We start from the raw sequence: 14788 nt of genomic DNA on the forward strand, positions 1-14788 counted from the left end.
AAATCAATCCCTAATTGTTGATTTCCTTGGTGGAATATTTTTTTTCTTTCTTGCATTTAATATTATTTTAATTTTTATCTTAATTGTTTTCAATTACATTTTCAGCATTCACATTTCTAAGATTGGAGTTCGAGATTTTTCTCTCCTTTACCTATCACCCTTCCTTAGACAACAAGCATCCTGTTATAGGTTATACATGTATGTTAAGTATATTTCTGTATTAGTCATGTTGTGAAAGAAGAATCAGAACTAAAGGGGGAAACCACAAGAAAGAAAAAAAAGCAAAAAACATTTTTTAAAAGTGATAATAGTACTAGTTTCAGTCTGCATTCAGACTCCATAGTTCTTTTTCTGGATGTGAATGGTATTTTCCATCACAGGTCTTTTGGCATTGTTTTGGATCACTTTGTTTCTGAGAAGAGCTAAGTCTGTCATAGTTGAACATCACATGTATTGCTGTTACTGTTTACAGTGTTTTTCGGGTTTCACTCCTTTTATCCAGCATCAGTTCATGAAAGTCTTTTCAGGTTTTTCTGAAATTTATTGCTTAACATTTCTTGTAGTACAATAGTATTCCCTTACATTCTTATACTACAACTTGTTCAACCAATTCCCCAATTAATGGATCTCTCCAGTTTCCAATTCTTTGCCATTACAAAAAAAAAATGGTGATAAACGTTTTTGTACATGTGGAGTCCTTTCCCTTTTTTTTTTTTTATTTCTTTGGGATACAGACCTAGCAGTGCTATTACTGGATCAAAATTATAATTTTATAGCCCTTGGGACATAGTTCCAAATTGCTCTCCAATATGATTGGATCAGTTCACAGTTAGTGAATATTAGTTTCCCAAGTATCCTTCATCTCCTCCACCTTTTATCATTTTCCTTTTCTATCATATTAGCCAGTCTGATAGGTGTGAGGTGGTATTTCAGAGTTGTTTTAATTTGTATTTCTCTAATAGTAATTTAGAGCATCTTTTCATATTACTATAGATGACTTTAATTTATTCATCTGAAAACTACCTGTTCACATCCTTTGACCATTTATCAATTGGGGAATGACTTGTAGACTTATAAATTTGTCTCAGTTCTTCTAAATATTTGAGAAAAGATGTCCTTAACCAAAATACCAGCTGTAAAAAATTGTTTCCCTGCTTTCTGCTTTACTTTTAATCTTGGTTGCATAGATTTTGTTTGTGAAAAAAAATTCTTTAATTTAATGTAATCAAAATTGTCCATTTTGCATTTTATAATGTTCTCTAATTTCTTGTTTGGTCATAATTTCTTCCCTTCTCCATAGATCTGACAGATAAAGTATTCTGTGCTCAATCATGTACTCATTTCCACCTTATCTTGATATAGAGTATGAGATATTGGTCTTTGCCTAGTATCTTCTGCCCTACTATTTTCCAATTTTCCCTACAGTTTTTGTCAAATAGTAAGTTCTTACACCAGAAGCCAGTAGTTATTTACTACTGTACCTTGTATACCCAACTCATCCACTGATCCATCACACTTTTATGATTGCTGCTTTAAAATATAGTTTTAGATGTGTTATGTTTAGGCCACTTTCCTTTGAATTTTTTTCCATTAAATTCTCTTGATATTATTGACCTTTTGTTCTTCCAGATGGATTTTTTTCTATTTCTTTGAGCCTTGAAAATATGTTTTTAATAGTCTTGATTAGTCTGGCACTGAATTAAATTGATTAATTTAGGTAGGATGGTAATTTTTTTTATATTAATTTGGTCTATCCATGAGCAATTGATATTTTTCCAGTTGTTTAGATCTGGCTATATTTGATGAAAAGTGTTTTTTAATTATGTTTATATAGTTCCTGGATTTGTCTTGACAGGTAAACTCCCAAATATTTCATATTGTCCATAGTTATTTTAAATGAAATTTTTCTTTCTATCTCTTACTGCTGGGCTTTGTTGGTAATATGTGGAAATGCTGATGATTTATATACTGCAACTTTTGCTAAAGTTAATTATTTCAACTAGTTTTTTTTAGTTGATGCGCTAGGATTCTCTAATTTTTACTATCAAATCATCTTCAAAGAGTGAGAGTTTTGTATTTTCATTGCCTAATATATTTCCTTCACTTTTTTCTCTCCGTAATATTGAATAATAGTGATGATAATGGTGATCTTATTGGAAAGCTTCTAGTATATCTCCATTTCTTATAATGATACCTGATTTTAGATAAGGAGTGATTATAATTTTTTTGTTTTTGTTTTTTTTTTAGTTTTTGCAAGGCAGTGGGGTTCAGTGGCTTGCTCAAGGCCACACATCTAGGTAATTATTAAGTGTCTGAAGCTGAATGTGAACTCAGGTACTCCTGACCCCAGGGTCGATGCTCTATCCACTCCACCACCTAGCCGCCCCTGATATTGCTTATAATTTTAAGGAAAATTCTGTTTTCTCCTATTCACTGTAGTGTTTTTAGTAGGAGTGGGAATTGTACAATCAAAAGTTTTTTCTATATTCAGATAATTATATATTTTCTATTAGTTTTGTTATTGATTTGATCAATTTTGCTGATAATTTCCTTAATATTGAACTAGTCCTAAATTTCTGGTATAATCACACACACACATAATTTGTCATAAATAATTCTTACAATAAATTGCTGTAATCTTTTTTCTAATATTTTATTTAAATATCTTGCATCAATATTAATTAGGAAATTTGATCTATAATTTTCTTTAAGTTTTTCCTGATTTAGCTATGAGCACCATACTAATATCATAAAAGGAATTTGGCGGGACTTCTTTGCCTATTTTTCAAAATAGTTTATGTAGTATTGCAGTTTGTTCTTTAAATGTTTAGTAGAATTAATTCACTTGCAAATCTATCTGGTCCTGGAAGTTTTTTCCTTAGGGAATCCTTGATGGATTTCTTTTTCTCAAATGGAGTTATTTAATTATTTTATTTCTTCTTCTGTCAGTCTTGGCAGTTCATTTTTTTCTTTTTTACAAATTCTTCCATTTCACTCATATTGTCAGGTATTTTAGCATACAGCTGGGCAAAAATAGCTTCCAAGTATTTTCCTTAATTTCATTTTCATTGGTGATGAATTCACTCTTTTTATTTTTGAACTAATAATTTTGAATTAAATTAACCTAAAGCTTTATTTTTTTTGTGGTTCCCCCCCCCCCCCCCCCCCACAGAACAGCTCTTAGTTTTATGTATTAGTTCAATAGTTTTCTTGCTTTGGGGGTTTCTGAAACTTTTTTAAGGTATCATTAATGTCAGAATTTTTCTCAATAATATTAAAAAATTTTTGCCTCTTAAAATATTCCTCCTTTTTTTAAGTACATATCTTTGTGAAACCAGATTTTCTTCATATCTATATTTATATAAATCAGAATATCAGTTTGAAACACATTCTGTACAGAGGAAAGTGTGAGAATCCAGCTATTTATTGAGCTAGATGTAGCATTATTTCTCATAACTAGTCATTTTCATTAAAATATTATTTATGTCAATATATAATGGGTTTATTTTTAGAGAAACAATTTTTAAAAATTAGATATTTGTTTATAATTTGGTAAATACCAACAGATACAAACAAAAAGCTCCGTGTGGTTCCTAGTAATTTTTTTAATGTAAAAAGATTCTGAGATCAAAAGTGTTTGAAATTTGCTAATCTACGTGTGTATATATATATATATATATATATATATATATATATATAGAGAGAGAGAGAGAGAGAGAGAGAGAGAACATGTTTGATGGTATTCAGAAAGAAGTAAGACAAATGATTTTCCATAATATACAACGTCCTTAGCATTAAACAACTGTTTGAAAGATCTTGGGAATATAGGAAAGATCTCACTGTTAATTGTCAGTTGTATCAGAATACCTTCTAAAAAGGATGGTGGACTCCAAAAAAATAACTTGACAATAGAACAGACAGATACATGAATAGGGACAAATTATAAGTTCAAAAAGTCATCTTCACAAGTACAGAACAGAGGAATCATAGATAGAAGTTTGAAAAAGATTGGGGAGTTTGAATAGACTGTAAGTTTAATTTGAATCGACAGTAAGAACAGTAAAAAATGATGATGCAATCTTGAACTGAATTAAAAGTCAGATTCTAGAAATAAGGAGGCAGTTAGTTTTACTTGGCATAATACATTTAGTTTTGAACATCATAGTTTTATAAAAGACATGGATTAGCTGGAGTGTTTCTAGAAATGGGTATCCAGTTTAGGGATTTTAGGAGGATGAACTGAAGGAACTGAGAATATTTAGCTTGGAGAAGATTCAGTTGTGGTTATGAACTTGTTCAAGTATTTCAAGAGCTAATCCATGGAAAAAGGATTTATTCTTTTTTACTTCAAAAAACAGATCAAAAAGCAACAGGTACAAGTTTCAAGAATGCAAATTTGGGTTTAATATCAGAGAAAATGTCCTAATAATTAGAGCTATCCTTAGGTAGAGAAGGTTGTGTTGGGAGTTTCCCTTCATTGTAGATCTTCTGGCAGAAGCTGGATGTCTCTTCTGTAAATGTGAATTCCTTTTAATTAAATAACAGCGTCTTTTGATCACCGAAGTCCCTTTCAACACTAAAATTATGTGGTTCTGTGGTTCTCTACCTTTTCTTCCTCTATACCAGATGTTGGTATGTAAGCAGTAATTATTTTCATCATGATCTTTCTGTAAATGTTTATCATGAGTGTTAGAATTTAAGATGAAATAATATTCCACAAACTTTAGATGCATAAAACCAAATCCATCAATTCTTTTATTTGCCTTTTCAATTTGTCTATGTGAACCATCTTTCCATTTAAATGCAACTTTCTTTTGAAAGTTAGAATGTCAGATTTGATGTGATTTAAGCCCTTAGTACTCTTTTAACTTAATCTCTAGGGAACGATCTTACATTTGGAATACTAGCAGTTAAGTTACTATTTATTGACAGTCTATAAATTGTGTACTTCGTAGTACCTCTGCTTTTTTTTGTCATTGCCCCATCTCCACACTTCTGAATCAGAATGGTACCTCACTGATCTGAAGACTTTTTTTTCCCCATTGTTTTGTGAGTTGTCAAGAATTCATCACTAAATGACCTAGTGAACTAAACAACCTAGTGAAAAGTTAAACTGGGGTTCAGTAGTTCCTGACTGGGCCACTATTCAAATAATTTACAAGTTACTTAGTAGAACATTCCACACAGCTTGCTCTTTGCTGGCATAGCCTATGAGAATCTAGGGTTCTCTCATTGCCGTGAGGCATTATTTGCATGTGTGTGTTTCTGAAGTTTCCTATCTATAAAGTATATTCTTAATTACAAACATCAAACTTTTATTTAGAATGAGAAATAGGAAAATATTATTAAGCCCTTCCTTAGTTGAATAAACCAGTATTTTCTATTTTAATTTTATTTACTTTAAAATTTATTGCCACAAACACTAGTGCCTTCCCACTGTTGATTATTTCTACTTTATCCCATATATAACTTATTTCTCTATAGTTTTAGCTATTTGGTTATTATCTCTACCACTAGATTGCTGTCTCTCCAGAGATTAGTACAGTACTTGGTACAGGAGCTTTTATGGGGTTTTTTGCAAGGCAGTGGGGTTAAGTGACTTGCCCAGGGTCACAGAGCCAGGTAATTATTAAGTGACTGAGGACAGATTTGAACTCGGGTCCTCCTGACTTCAGGGATGGTGCTCCGTTATTCATTGTACCACTAGCTGCTCCTACATAAATTTTTAATTGACTGATACTCCACAAAACAGTCTTACAGCATATATTCTCTGAATTGCCATTTGGCTAGCTATTAATATTAAGTGAAAAGAGGGATGTGTCCTTCCCTTTAAATTTTTTTATTGCTATATTTTATTTTTATATCACTTTCATCTCCAAATATCCTTTCCACCCTTTTGTTGTAACTCTTCTCTCTCTCTCTCTCTCTCTCTCTCTCTCTCTCTCTCTCTCTCTCTCTTTTTCTCAAGGCAGATGGGGTTAAGTGGCTTCCCCAAGGCCACACAGCTAGGTAATTATTAAGTGTCCGAAGCTGGATTTGAACTCAGGTACTCCTGACTCCAGGGCCTTTTTTTCACAAGGCAAATGGAGTTAAGTGGCTTGCTCAAGGCTACACAGCTAGGTAATTATTAAGTGTCTGAGGCTGGATTTGAACTCAGGTACTCCTGACTCCAGGGCCAGTGCTCTATCCACTGTGCCACCTAGCTGCCCCTCTTCCTTCCTTCCTTCCTTCCTTCCTTCCTTTCTTCCTTCCTCTTTCTTGTTATAGTGATGGAGATGAAAAATGAGTTCAGTAAAACAACCAAAACATCAAAAAAGATTGATATTAACATGTAAAATTTCATTCCTGTAATCCCCTATCTCTGCAAAGGTGAGGAAGTAGCTCTTCATTATCTCTTAGAGCCAAGTTTGATCATTATAACTTCACATTATTAAATTTCAGTTGTTTTGTGGTTGTTTTTTATATTGTTCACTGCCATATTTGAGAATTTACATCTTATTTATACTAACTTATTTTGACTTTAATATATGCTTTACACACACACACACACACACACACACACACATATACATTTTGTATATTTTAGTATATTATTGGGTTCTGTTTTCTTTCTTCTGTATCATATACCTGTTATTCCACGTTTCTTTGAATTCTTTGTTGATTCCTTAACCTGTGGTGATATTCCATTACATTTATGCACTATCATTTGCTCAGTAACAAATAATTAGATAGTATTTTGTTTCCAGCTTTTGGTTATTAATGCTCTATTAACAATTTTGTACTTAGCTTTTTCTTCTAGAATCTTATTGGATGACGTAGTGGGATTTCTGGATGAAAAAGTATTAATTTAGGTACTTCTTGCTACATTTAATTATTTAATTTAGATGTTTAAATGAACATTCATTCTTTTTGCACAAATCATTTTTCAATATTGTTCCACTTTCTCCCTGATTCAAAAAAACAAACAAACCTGTCAACTAAACCCAAAAGCTAAATTTTTAAAAAGAGAGATGATAGTTATTCTTAGTGAAAAATCTTTATAAAGATAAGTTGCATAGGCTATAATACTTTTATATGGAATGTAGAATTTATATTATGTGATGCTCTTTCAGAATTTGAGTTCATTCTATGCATAGAATGTGGTAAACACAAAAATTTATTTATTTAAAACTTAATTTGTTTTAAGAATGGTCCATTGTCTGTTCCTTAGGAAAAATAAGCAGTATCTATCTGAAACCATCAGCAAGCATTATATTCACTGGGGAGAGGCTAGAGACATTCCCAGTAAGATCAGGGGTGAAACAAGGATGCCCATTATCACCACTACTATTCAATATTGTATTATAAAGGTTAGCTTCATCAATTAGAGAAGAAAAAAGAAATTGAAGGAATTAGAATTGGGAAGGAAGACACAAAACTCATTCTTTGCAGATGACATAATGGTACACCTAGAGAATCCCAAGAAATCATCCAAAAAAACTACTGGAAACAATTAGCAATTAGCAATTTTAGCAAAGTTGCAGGATATAAAATAAACCCTTGTAAACCCTCACCTTTTCTATATATGACTAGCCAGTTACAGCAGGAAGAACTAGAAAGAGAAATCTCATTCAAAGTAACTTCAGACAATATAAAATACCTGGGAGTCTATTTGCCAAGGCAGACTCAGAAAGTTTTTGGAAATATTTACAAAACACTTCTCACACAAATTAAATCAGTGTTAAATAACTGGGCAAACATCAACTGCTCATGGATAGTTCAAGCAAATATAATAAAAATGACAATTCTACCAAAACTAAACTATCTGTTTAGTGCACTACCAATCAAAATTCCAAAAAATTACTTTAAAGAGTTAGAAAAAGTTGTAAGTAAATTCATGTGGAGAAATAAGAAGGCAAGAATTTCCAGGGATTCAGTGAAAAAAAGTGCAAAAGAAGGTGGCTTAGCTGTACCAGATCTAAAATTATATTATAAAGCATCAGTCCTCAAAACTCTATAGTATTGGTTAAGAAATAGAGTGGTGGACCAGTGGAATAGACTAGGTGCAATAGCAGGAAACTCTCTGTCCCATAAAAACTGCTGGGAAAATTGGAAGTTGGTATGGAAGAAACTTAGATCAACATCTCACACCCTATACAAGATTAGATCCAAATGGATACAGGATTTAGGCATAAAAAACTATGATAAACAAACTAGAAGATCAAGGAGTAGTTTACCTGTCAGATCTATGGAAAGGGAAGCAGTTTGTGACTAAGGAAGAGAGGGAGAACACTAAAAACAAGCTAGATGATCTTGATTACATTACATTAAATTAAAAAGCTTTTGCACAGACAAAACCACTTTAGCCAAGATCAAAAGAAATATAGTAATTTGGGAAACAGTCTTTACATCTAATGTTTCTGACAAAGGACTCATTTCTAAAATATACAGAGAACTGAGTCATTAAAAAAAAGCCTTTCCCAAATTGACAAATGGTCAAAGGATATACAAAGGCAATTTGCAGATGAGATCAAAGCAATCCATAGTCATATGAAAAATTGCTCTAAAACATTACTTATTAGAGAAATGCAAATTAAAGCTTCTCTGAGGTACCACCTCACACCTCTCAGACTGGCCAAGTATGACTAGAAAGGACAGTGATCATTGTTAGAAAGGTTGTTGGGAAATCTGGGACACTATTACATTGTTGGTGGAGCTGTGAACTCATCCAACCTTTCTGGAGAGCTATTTGGGATTATGCTGAAAGGGCAACAAAAATGTGCATATCCTTTGATCCAGCAGTACCACTACTGGGTCTATACTCTGAGAGAGGATGAAAAAGGGTAAAAACATCACTTGTACAAAAAATATTTATAGCAGCCCTGTTTGTGGTGGCAAAGAATTGGAAATCAAGTAAATTTCCTTCAATTGGGGAATGGCTTTGCAAACTGTGGTATATGTATGCCATGGAACACTATTCTATTAGAAACCAGTAGGGATGGGAATTCAGAGAAGCCAGGAAGGATTTGCATGAACTGATGCTGAGTGAGATGAACAGAACCAGAAGAACATTGTACACCGGTTAACAGCAACATGGGGGTGCTGATCAACCTTAATGGACTTGCTCATTTCATCAGTGCAACAATCAAGGACAATTTTAGGGTATCTGCAATGGAGAATACCATCTGCATCCAAAGAAAGAATTGTGGAGTTTAAACAAAGACCAAAGACCTTTAATTTAAATGTAATTATAAAAAAAGTGTCTTGTTATGTAATTTGTGGAGTTTGAACAAAGACCAAGGACTATTACCTTTAATTTAGAAAAAAAGTGATATTGCTGTCTTGATATCTCTCATACTTTGTTTCTTCCTTAACGATATAATTTCTCTCATCACATTCAATTTGGATCATTGTATACCATGGAAACAATGTAAAGACTGGCAAATTGCCTTCTGTGGAGGGTGAAGAGAGGGAAGTAAGATTGGGAGGGGGAAATTGTAAAACTCTAAATAAAATCTTTATATTTAAGAACTGTAGCAAAAAAACTTCAAATAGCAAAAAAAATTTGTGGATTACTTCTAAGTATATTTATAGTGTAGCTCAAAGTAAGCATTATAGAGGGATGTCTACTCCAACCATGAAGACTTCCCCAGTTGGGATGAGCAGATGTGAACAGTTTGTTCTGATGAACATGAAGGCAGCTGAAGCAGGCACTATGATGCGCTTAGAGCTTGGTCAGAAATCAGACTCTAAGGTCATCTACTGCATCCCAGACCCTTGCTAGCTACCCTAAGTTTTTTTTATGTATTGGAAGGTCCCCATGGCCAGTCTTTGATCCAGTGTAGGAGTCCTTTATTAATAGTCTTTGGTACTCTGGGTTTTTATTAATGGGTACAACTTATTTACTGATGTCAGTTGTTCACTTGTTTTGAGTCATGTCTGATTCTTTGTGACCCTATTTGAGGTTTTCTTGGCACTGATACAGGAGTGGTTTGCCATTTCCATCTTCAGCTCATTTTGCACATGAGGAAATTGAGGCAAACAGAGTAAAGTGATTTGACCAGTCACACAAATAACAAATATTTGAAGTCAGATATGAACTAAAGATGAGTCTTCCTGATTTCAGACCTGACACTCTTAATCTACTGCACCATCTAGCTGTTCCTAATTACAGATAAACTTTACAATGCTTATTTAATTAGTAATTAATGTAATTAGTATGAAAATTGAGGCTAGTGTTGGATGCTTTATAGACATCTCAAACTCCACTTGTCCAAAACAAGAACTCATCATACTTCATCCTAAAACTCAACTCTTCTAAATTTATCTTTCTCTTGAGAACATTGCTATGCTCACAATCACTTAGGTTTGCGACTTAGTCCTCCTGACTGCCTCATTTGCCCATGTATACTATCAGTGCCGGATCTTGTTTTACCTCTTCAATATTTTTGATTACTGTTTCCTTCTGTCCCCTTACTGCCTACTATCTTAGTGAAGACCCTTATCATTTCTTTCCTGACTGTGGTCTGTTTTCTCCTGATTGGTATCCCTACCTTATGTCTTTCCACATTACACTTCATTCTCCATACAAGTGCCAAAATTGTTTTTTCAAAGCACAGGTCTGACCATGTCACTCTCATTCTAAATAAACTTCAGTGGTTCCCTGATATTGTTAGAATTAAGTAGAAACTCCTATTTGACATTTAATAACCTGGCTGAAATTCATCTTTTTAACCTTTATTACATATATTATTCTTTTCTGGTGTGTTTTTATTAATCTCCTTATTATTCCTTTTACCTGACATGTCATCTCCTTTCATCATGCTTTTACATTGTCTCTTTCCCAAGTATGCCATATATTAGAATTCCTATTTTTCTTCAAAGCTCAGCTTAAATGCCACTTTCTAAAGGAACTCTTTACTGATCCCCTCAGCTTCTGGTGCCCTCATCCTAAAATTATCTTGGGCCTATTTTGTGTGAATATGTGTTTGTATGTAAGCATATACATATGCTGTGGTGTGTGTGTGTGTTTGATTGTTGTTGATGTTTGGAAATTTTATGAAAATAATGTTTTTTATTTTCCATTTGGCTTTTTAATCTTTATTTTAAATGGACATAGTCACACATTTTCAGCTTATTTCTTATTTGTAAGATAGGTTTCTTTTTTTCCCCTTTCATTTTCCTGCCTTTTTACTGTGATATTAATGTAAGTCCTCCTCTTGTCCTTTTTGTCTTTAAACACTTCCTTAAGGTTTCTTGTACCTATTTCTCTCTAATATCCAATGTTTAGATGATCAAGAACCATTATATTTAAAATGTGGTTGAGCCTTAGGATTTAAAACCATTGAGTTGGAACATAGTTTATTATCAAAAGTTACCAATGATATTAAATAATTTGATGTATCTAGAATAAGCTGGAAGAGATTTTTGAGATCGCTTATGTTCTTATGATTCTGTACAGCTAGTAAATGAAGCAATTTATTTCACTTTCATCTAGCTTGCTAGATATAAAACTGGTTATTTGGATCCTGAAAGATCACCTAGGCTTGTTCTCTTTTCTTTATTCCTTTTAAAAATTAAATTCTCAGTACATTGTTGGCATTTGATACCCTTTTAAGTAGTGAACATTTGACCTGAGTGAATGGAATTCAGGAAAGCCTTTGTATGTTAATGTCATCACTGTAGATACTTTACAGTATTGTTTTACTTTTCCTTTTCAAATAAAATTAAAGAAGAGTTCTAAAAATTTAAATAGCTGCCAAACAGCATATTAGCAACTAGTATGTGTGTTCTGAATGACTTTGATAAGTAACTTCATGATATTTTTATAAAGAGAATAATATCATATAAACAATGTTAAATTAGAAAGGAGCCTTTTTCCCTAGAGTGATATTACCCATTTTTTGTTTTGTTTTTATATTCCTGCTTTCAATATAAGTGATGCTTTAAAAAGAAATGAGGCTCCTGACACTTCCCTTTCCCCCTTCCAAAAAAAATAGACTGCTTTTGCTGAGAAGTTAAGTATGCGTCCTGTCCTTCCTTAAGTGAAAAACAGGAAGCTAATACTGGAAAAGAATTTGGAGCCCTGGATTGCTTAGCATTTTGCTTTTTTTGTAATGCCCGTTTAACAGTAAAATGATAGAAATTTTGAATTGGTATATATCTTAATAAATTTATACTTTTCATTTAAAAACTTAAAATTTAGGAAGATCTTGATATTTATTTCATGTTTGTGCAGATATTGAATAGTTTGTTCAAGGCTATATAATCATGATATATTTCATAACCAGTTAACTAGAATATGTTATTTTGAATTTAAACCTGCTGATTTAATATTCAAAAAAGTCTTTCAAATATTTTGGTAAGTCGGGAAAATCAGCTACATTTTGCCTTAATCTTGAGGTTTCAAACTTGATTCTTTCATCTCGGGAGATAGTGTTACGTCAGTTCCTTTCAGTGGTAGAAATTTGTATATATAAAATTTGTATATATTCAGGACTTACTCTGTTTAACACCACAAAGTGAAAAAAAAGAACCTAAAATTTCTTTTCATATTGCTTTTTTTGCATATCAGTGATTATTCATATCATTCTTGATTTGAAAATAATACTTTTTTTGGTCAATAGATTATTATTTAGTTAGGTGGTATTTAAAAGGCAACATGGCATAGTACACAGATTGAGATTTGACTTGCGAGTCTGTGAGTTTGATCTTTTGAAGATTTTAATAACCATTTAAATAGAATAGTTTCCTTTGTAATCCTGCATATTTAAAAGCATTGTTCTGAGAAAGAGTCCATAAACTTCCTAAAACTGCCAAAGGAATCCGTGATTCAGAACAGTTAAAAACTTTTAGAATAGCAGATTGGAGTTAGAACTGGAAGAGTGGGTTCCCTCTCAGTGGACCTGAACAAGGAACCATCCATTAGGAGCTGTTAAAAACCTCTTTTCCAGTCTGGTAAAAGTTGTGGATACTTGGGGCGGCTAGGTGGCGTAGTGGATAAAGCACCGGCCTTGGAGTCAGGAGTACCTGGGTTCAAATCTGGTCTTAGACACTTAATAATTACCTAGCTGTGTGGTCTTGGGGCAAGCAAGTTAACCTCATCTGCCTTGCAAAAAAAAAAAAAGTTGTGGATACTTCAGAATACAGTGTTTAAATAATTAAAGAAAATGCTATATTTCAGTTTGAAGTCAATAGAAATAAAGGTTTTTTTTTTTTATCCAAGTTTATGGAACCTCTGAAATGGGCTCCAGATTAAGAACTTCTGCTTTAGATTATAGGCTACAAATGAGCTTTATATCTGCATGTATAAAGGTAGTTTGCGTGAGAATTCCCTAACCAATAGATCAGGATAATAAAGTGTTCATAAAAAGTGTTCAGAGTATAAGATATAATTATTTTGAACATTTTAGCTTGTTAAATGTATCCACAATCATCTTTTGTTTTAGAATGTTTAAAAAAGAACATATTACTTTTTAAAGTACAGATTGTACTATATGTTTATAAAATCTCTTTTTAATTGTTAACTTCAAAAAAAAAAGCAAAAGGTATGCTTCCTTGGGCAAAAATATATCACCATTTAGCATTTTGGGCAAAAATTTCATTACTTAAGTTTTGATAAGATGATGACTTTTTAAAAAATAAATTTTATTGCTGCTTTTTGTTTTTATGTAACTTTATCCCTTCCCTTTTCCCCCTTCCTGAGAGCCATCTCTTACAGGGGGTAATCCTTATAACAAAAAATAAAACAAAGACAAGTAGTCACATCCATCTTTTCAAAGAGAGAAAGGTCTTAGCTTCATCATTATAATTTCACAGCATTTAGTTTCTGTTGCTTTTTTGTTGTTAGCATAGTGATAATTTATATTATTTTCTTGGTTCTGCTTAATTCACCTTGTATCCATATAATTTTAGCAATATAATTCTTCCCAAATTTCTCTGTGTTCATCACATGCATCACTTCTCAGCAGTACTATAATATTATATTATATTCATTTACAACAGCTTGTTTAACCATTTCCGCAGTTGTTGATCAATTTACATTATTTCTAGTTATTTATTATTTTAAAAATTTTGGTCAACATATGCTCTTTCTTTTTATAACTAACTTCCTTGGACTTTGTTCCTAGTAATGAAATTTTAGTCATGGGTCAGCGTTATAGACATTTCGTCACTTTCTTAACATAATTCTAAATTGCTTTCCCAAATTATTGAACAGCTCCACTAACAGCACATTAATATGCAAAATCTCTGAGATACTGTGTGTGTGTGTGTGTGTGTGTGTGTGTGTGTGTTATATTTTGCTGTTTCATTGATTGTGAGATGGAACCTCAGAGTTGGTTTGGAGCTAGTGATTTGGAGCTGACTTTCATATAGTTGCTTATAGTTTGCATTTCTTTTGAAAATTGTTCATCCAGATGGTATCTTTCAAAAGGCTTGTTAATCATTTATATCAATGATTAGTAAATGTGAAGATACTATTCAGAAAAATAATAGAGAATTTAATTAAGGTGACAGTGGAAAAGAATTTTTAATCTATAATTAATGAAATTTATCTCTTTCAGACAGCAAATGGCTACATCTTGTTTTTTCATATTACATCAACAAGAGGTGAAAAGTACCTTTATGAGCCTATATATCCCAAGTAAGTTTTTGTTTTTCACCTTTTATTTTTAATTTGTATATTATACTCTTGAAAAAACATTCCAGTTTTGTGATTTTAAAAGATTCAAACAAGGATAGGTTATTTTGAATATATATATATGTTTGTATGTGTGTGTGTATGTGTGTGTGTGTGTGTTTATCAGAA

The 14788-nt window shown here is 32.4% G+C and overlaps 1 protein-coding gene across 4 annotated transcripts in view; it reads left to right on the top strand.

The window, feature by feature from the left end:
* RIC1 (RIC1 homolog, RAB6A GEF complex partner 1) overlaps positions 1–14788 on the top strand; it is a 154846-nt gene that overhangs the window by 48361 nt on the left and 91697 nt on the right. For 3 of the 4 annotated variants that reach the window (XM_074197475.1, XM_074197476.1, XM_074197477.1), the window contains exon 3: positions 14544–14623. The exons of the other annotated variant lie outside the window; for it this stretch is intronic. In XM_074197475.1, the coding sequence (XP_074053576.1) occupies positions 14544–14623 (80 nt within the window). The remainder of the gene's footprint in view (positions 1–14543; positions 14624–14788) is intronic. 4 annotated transcript variants of the gene reach the window in all.

Source organism: Macrotis lagotis, chromosome 8 (assembly GCF_037893015.1).
Source record: "Macrotis lagotis isolate mMagLag1 chromosome 8, bilby.v1.9.chrom.fasta, whole genome shotgun sequence".
NCBI classification, from domain to species: Eukaryota; Metazoa; Chordata; class Mammalia; order Peramelemorphia; family Peramelidae; genus Macrotis; species Macrotis lagotis.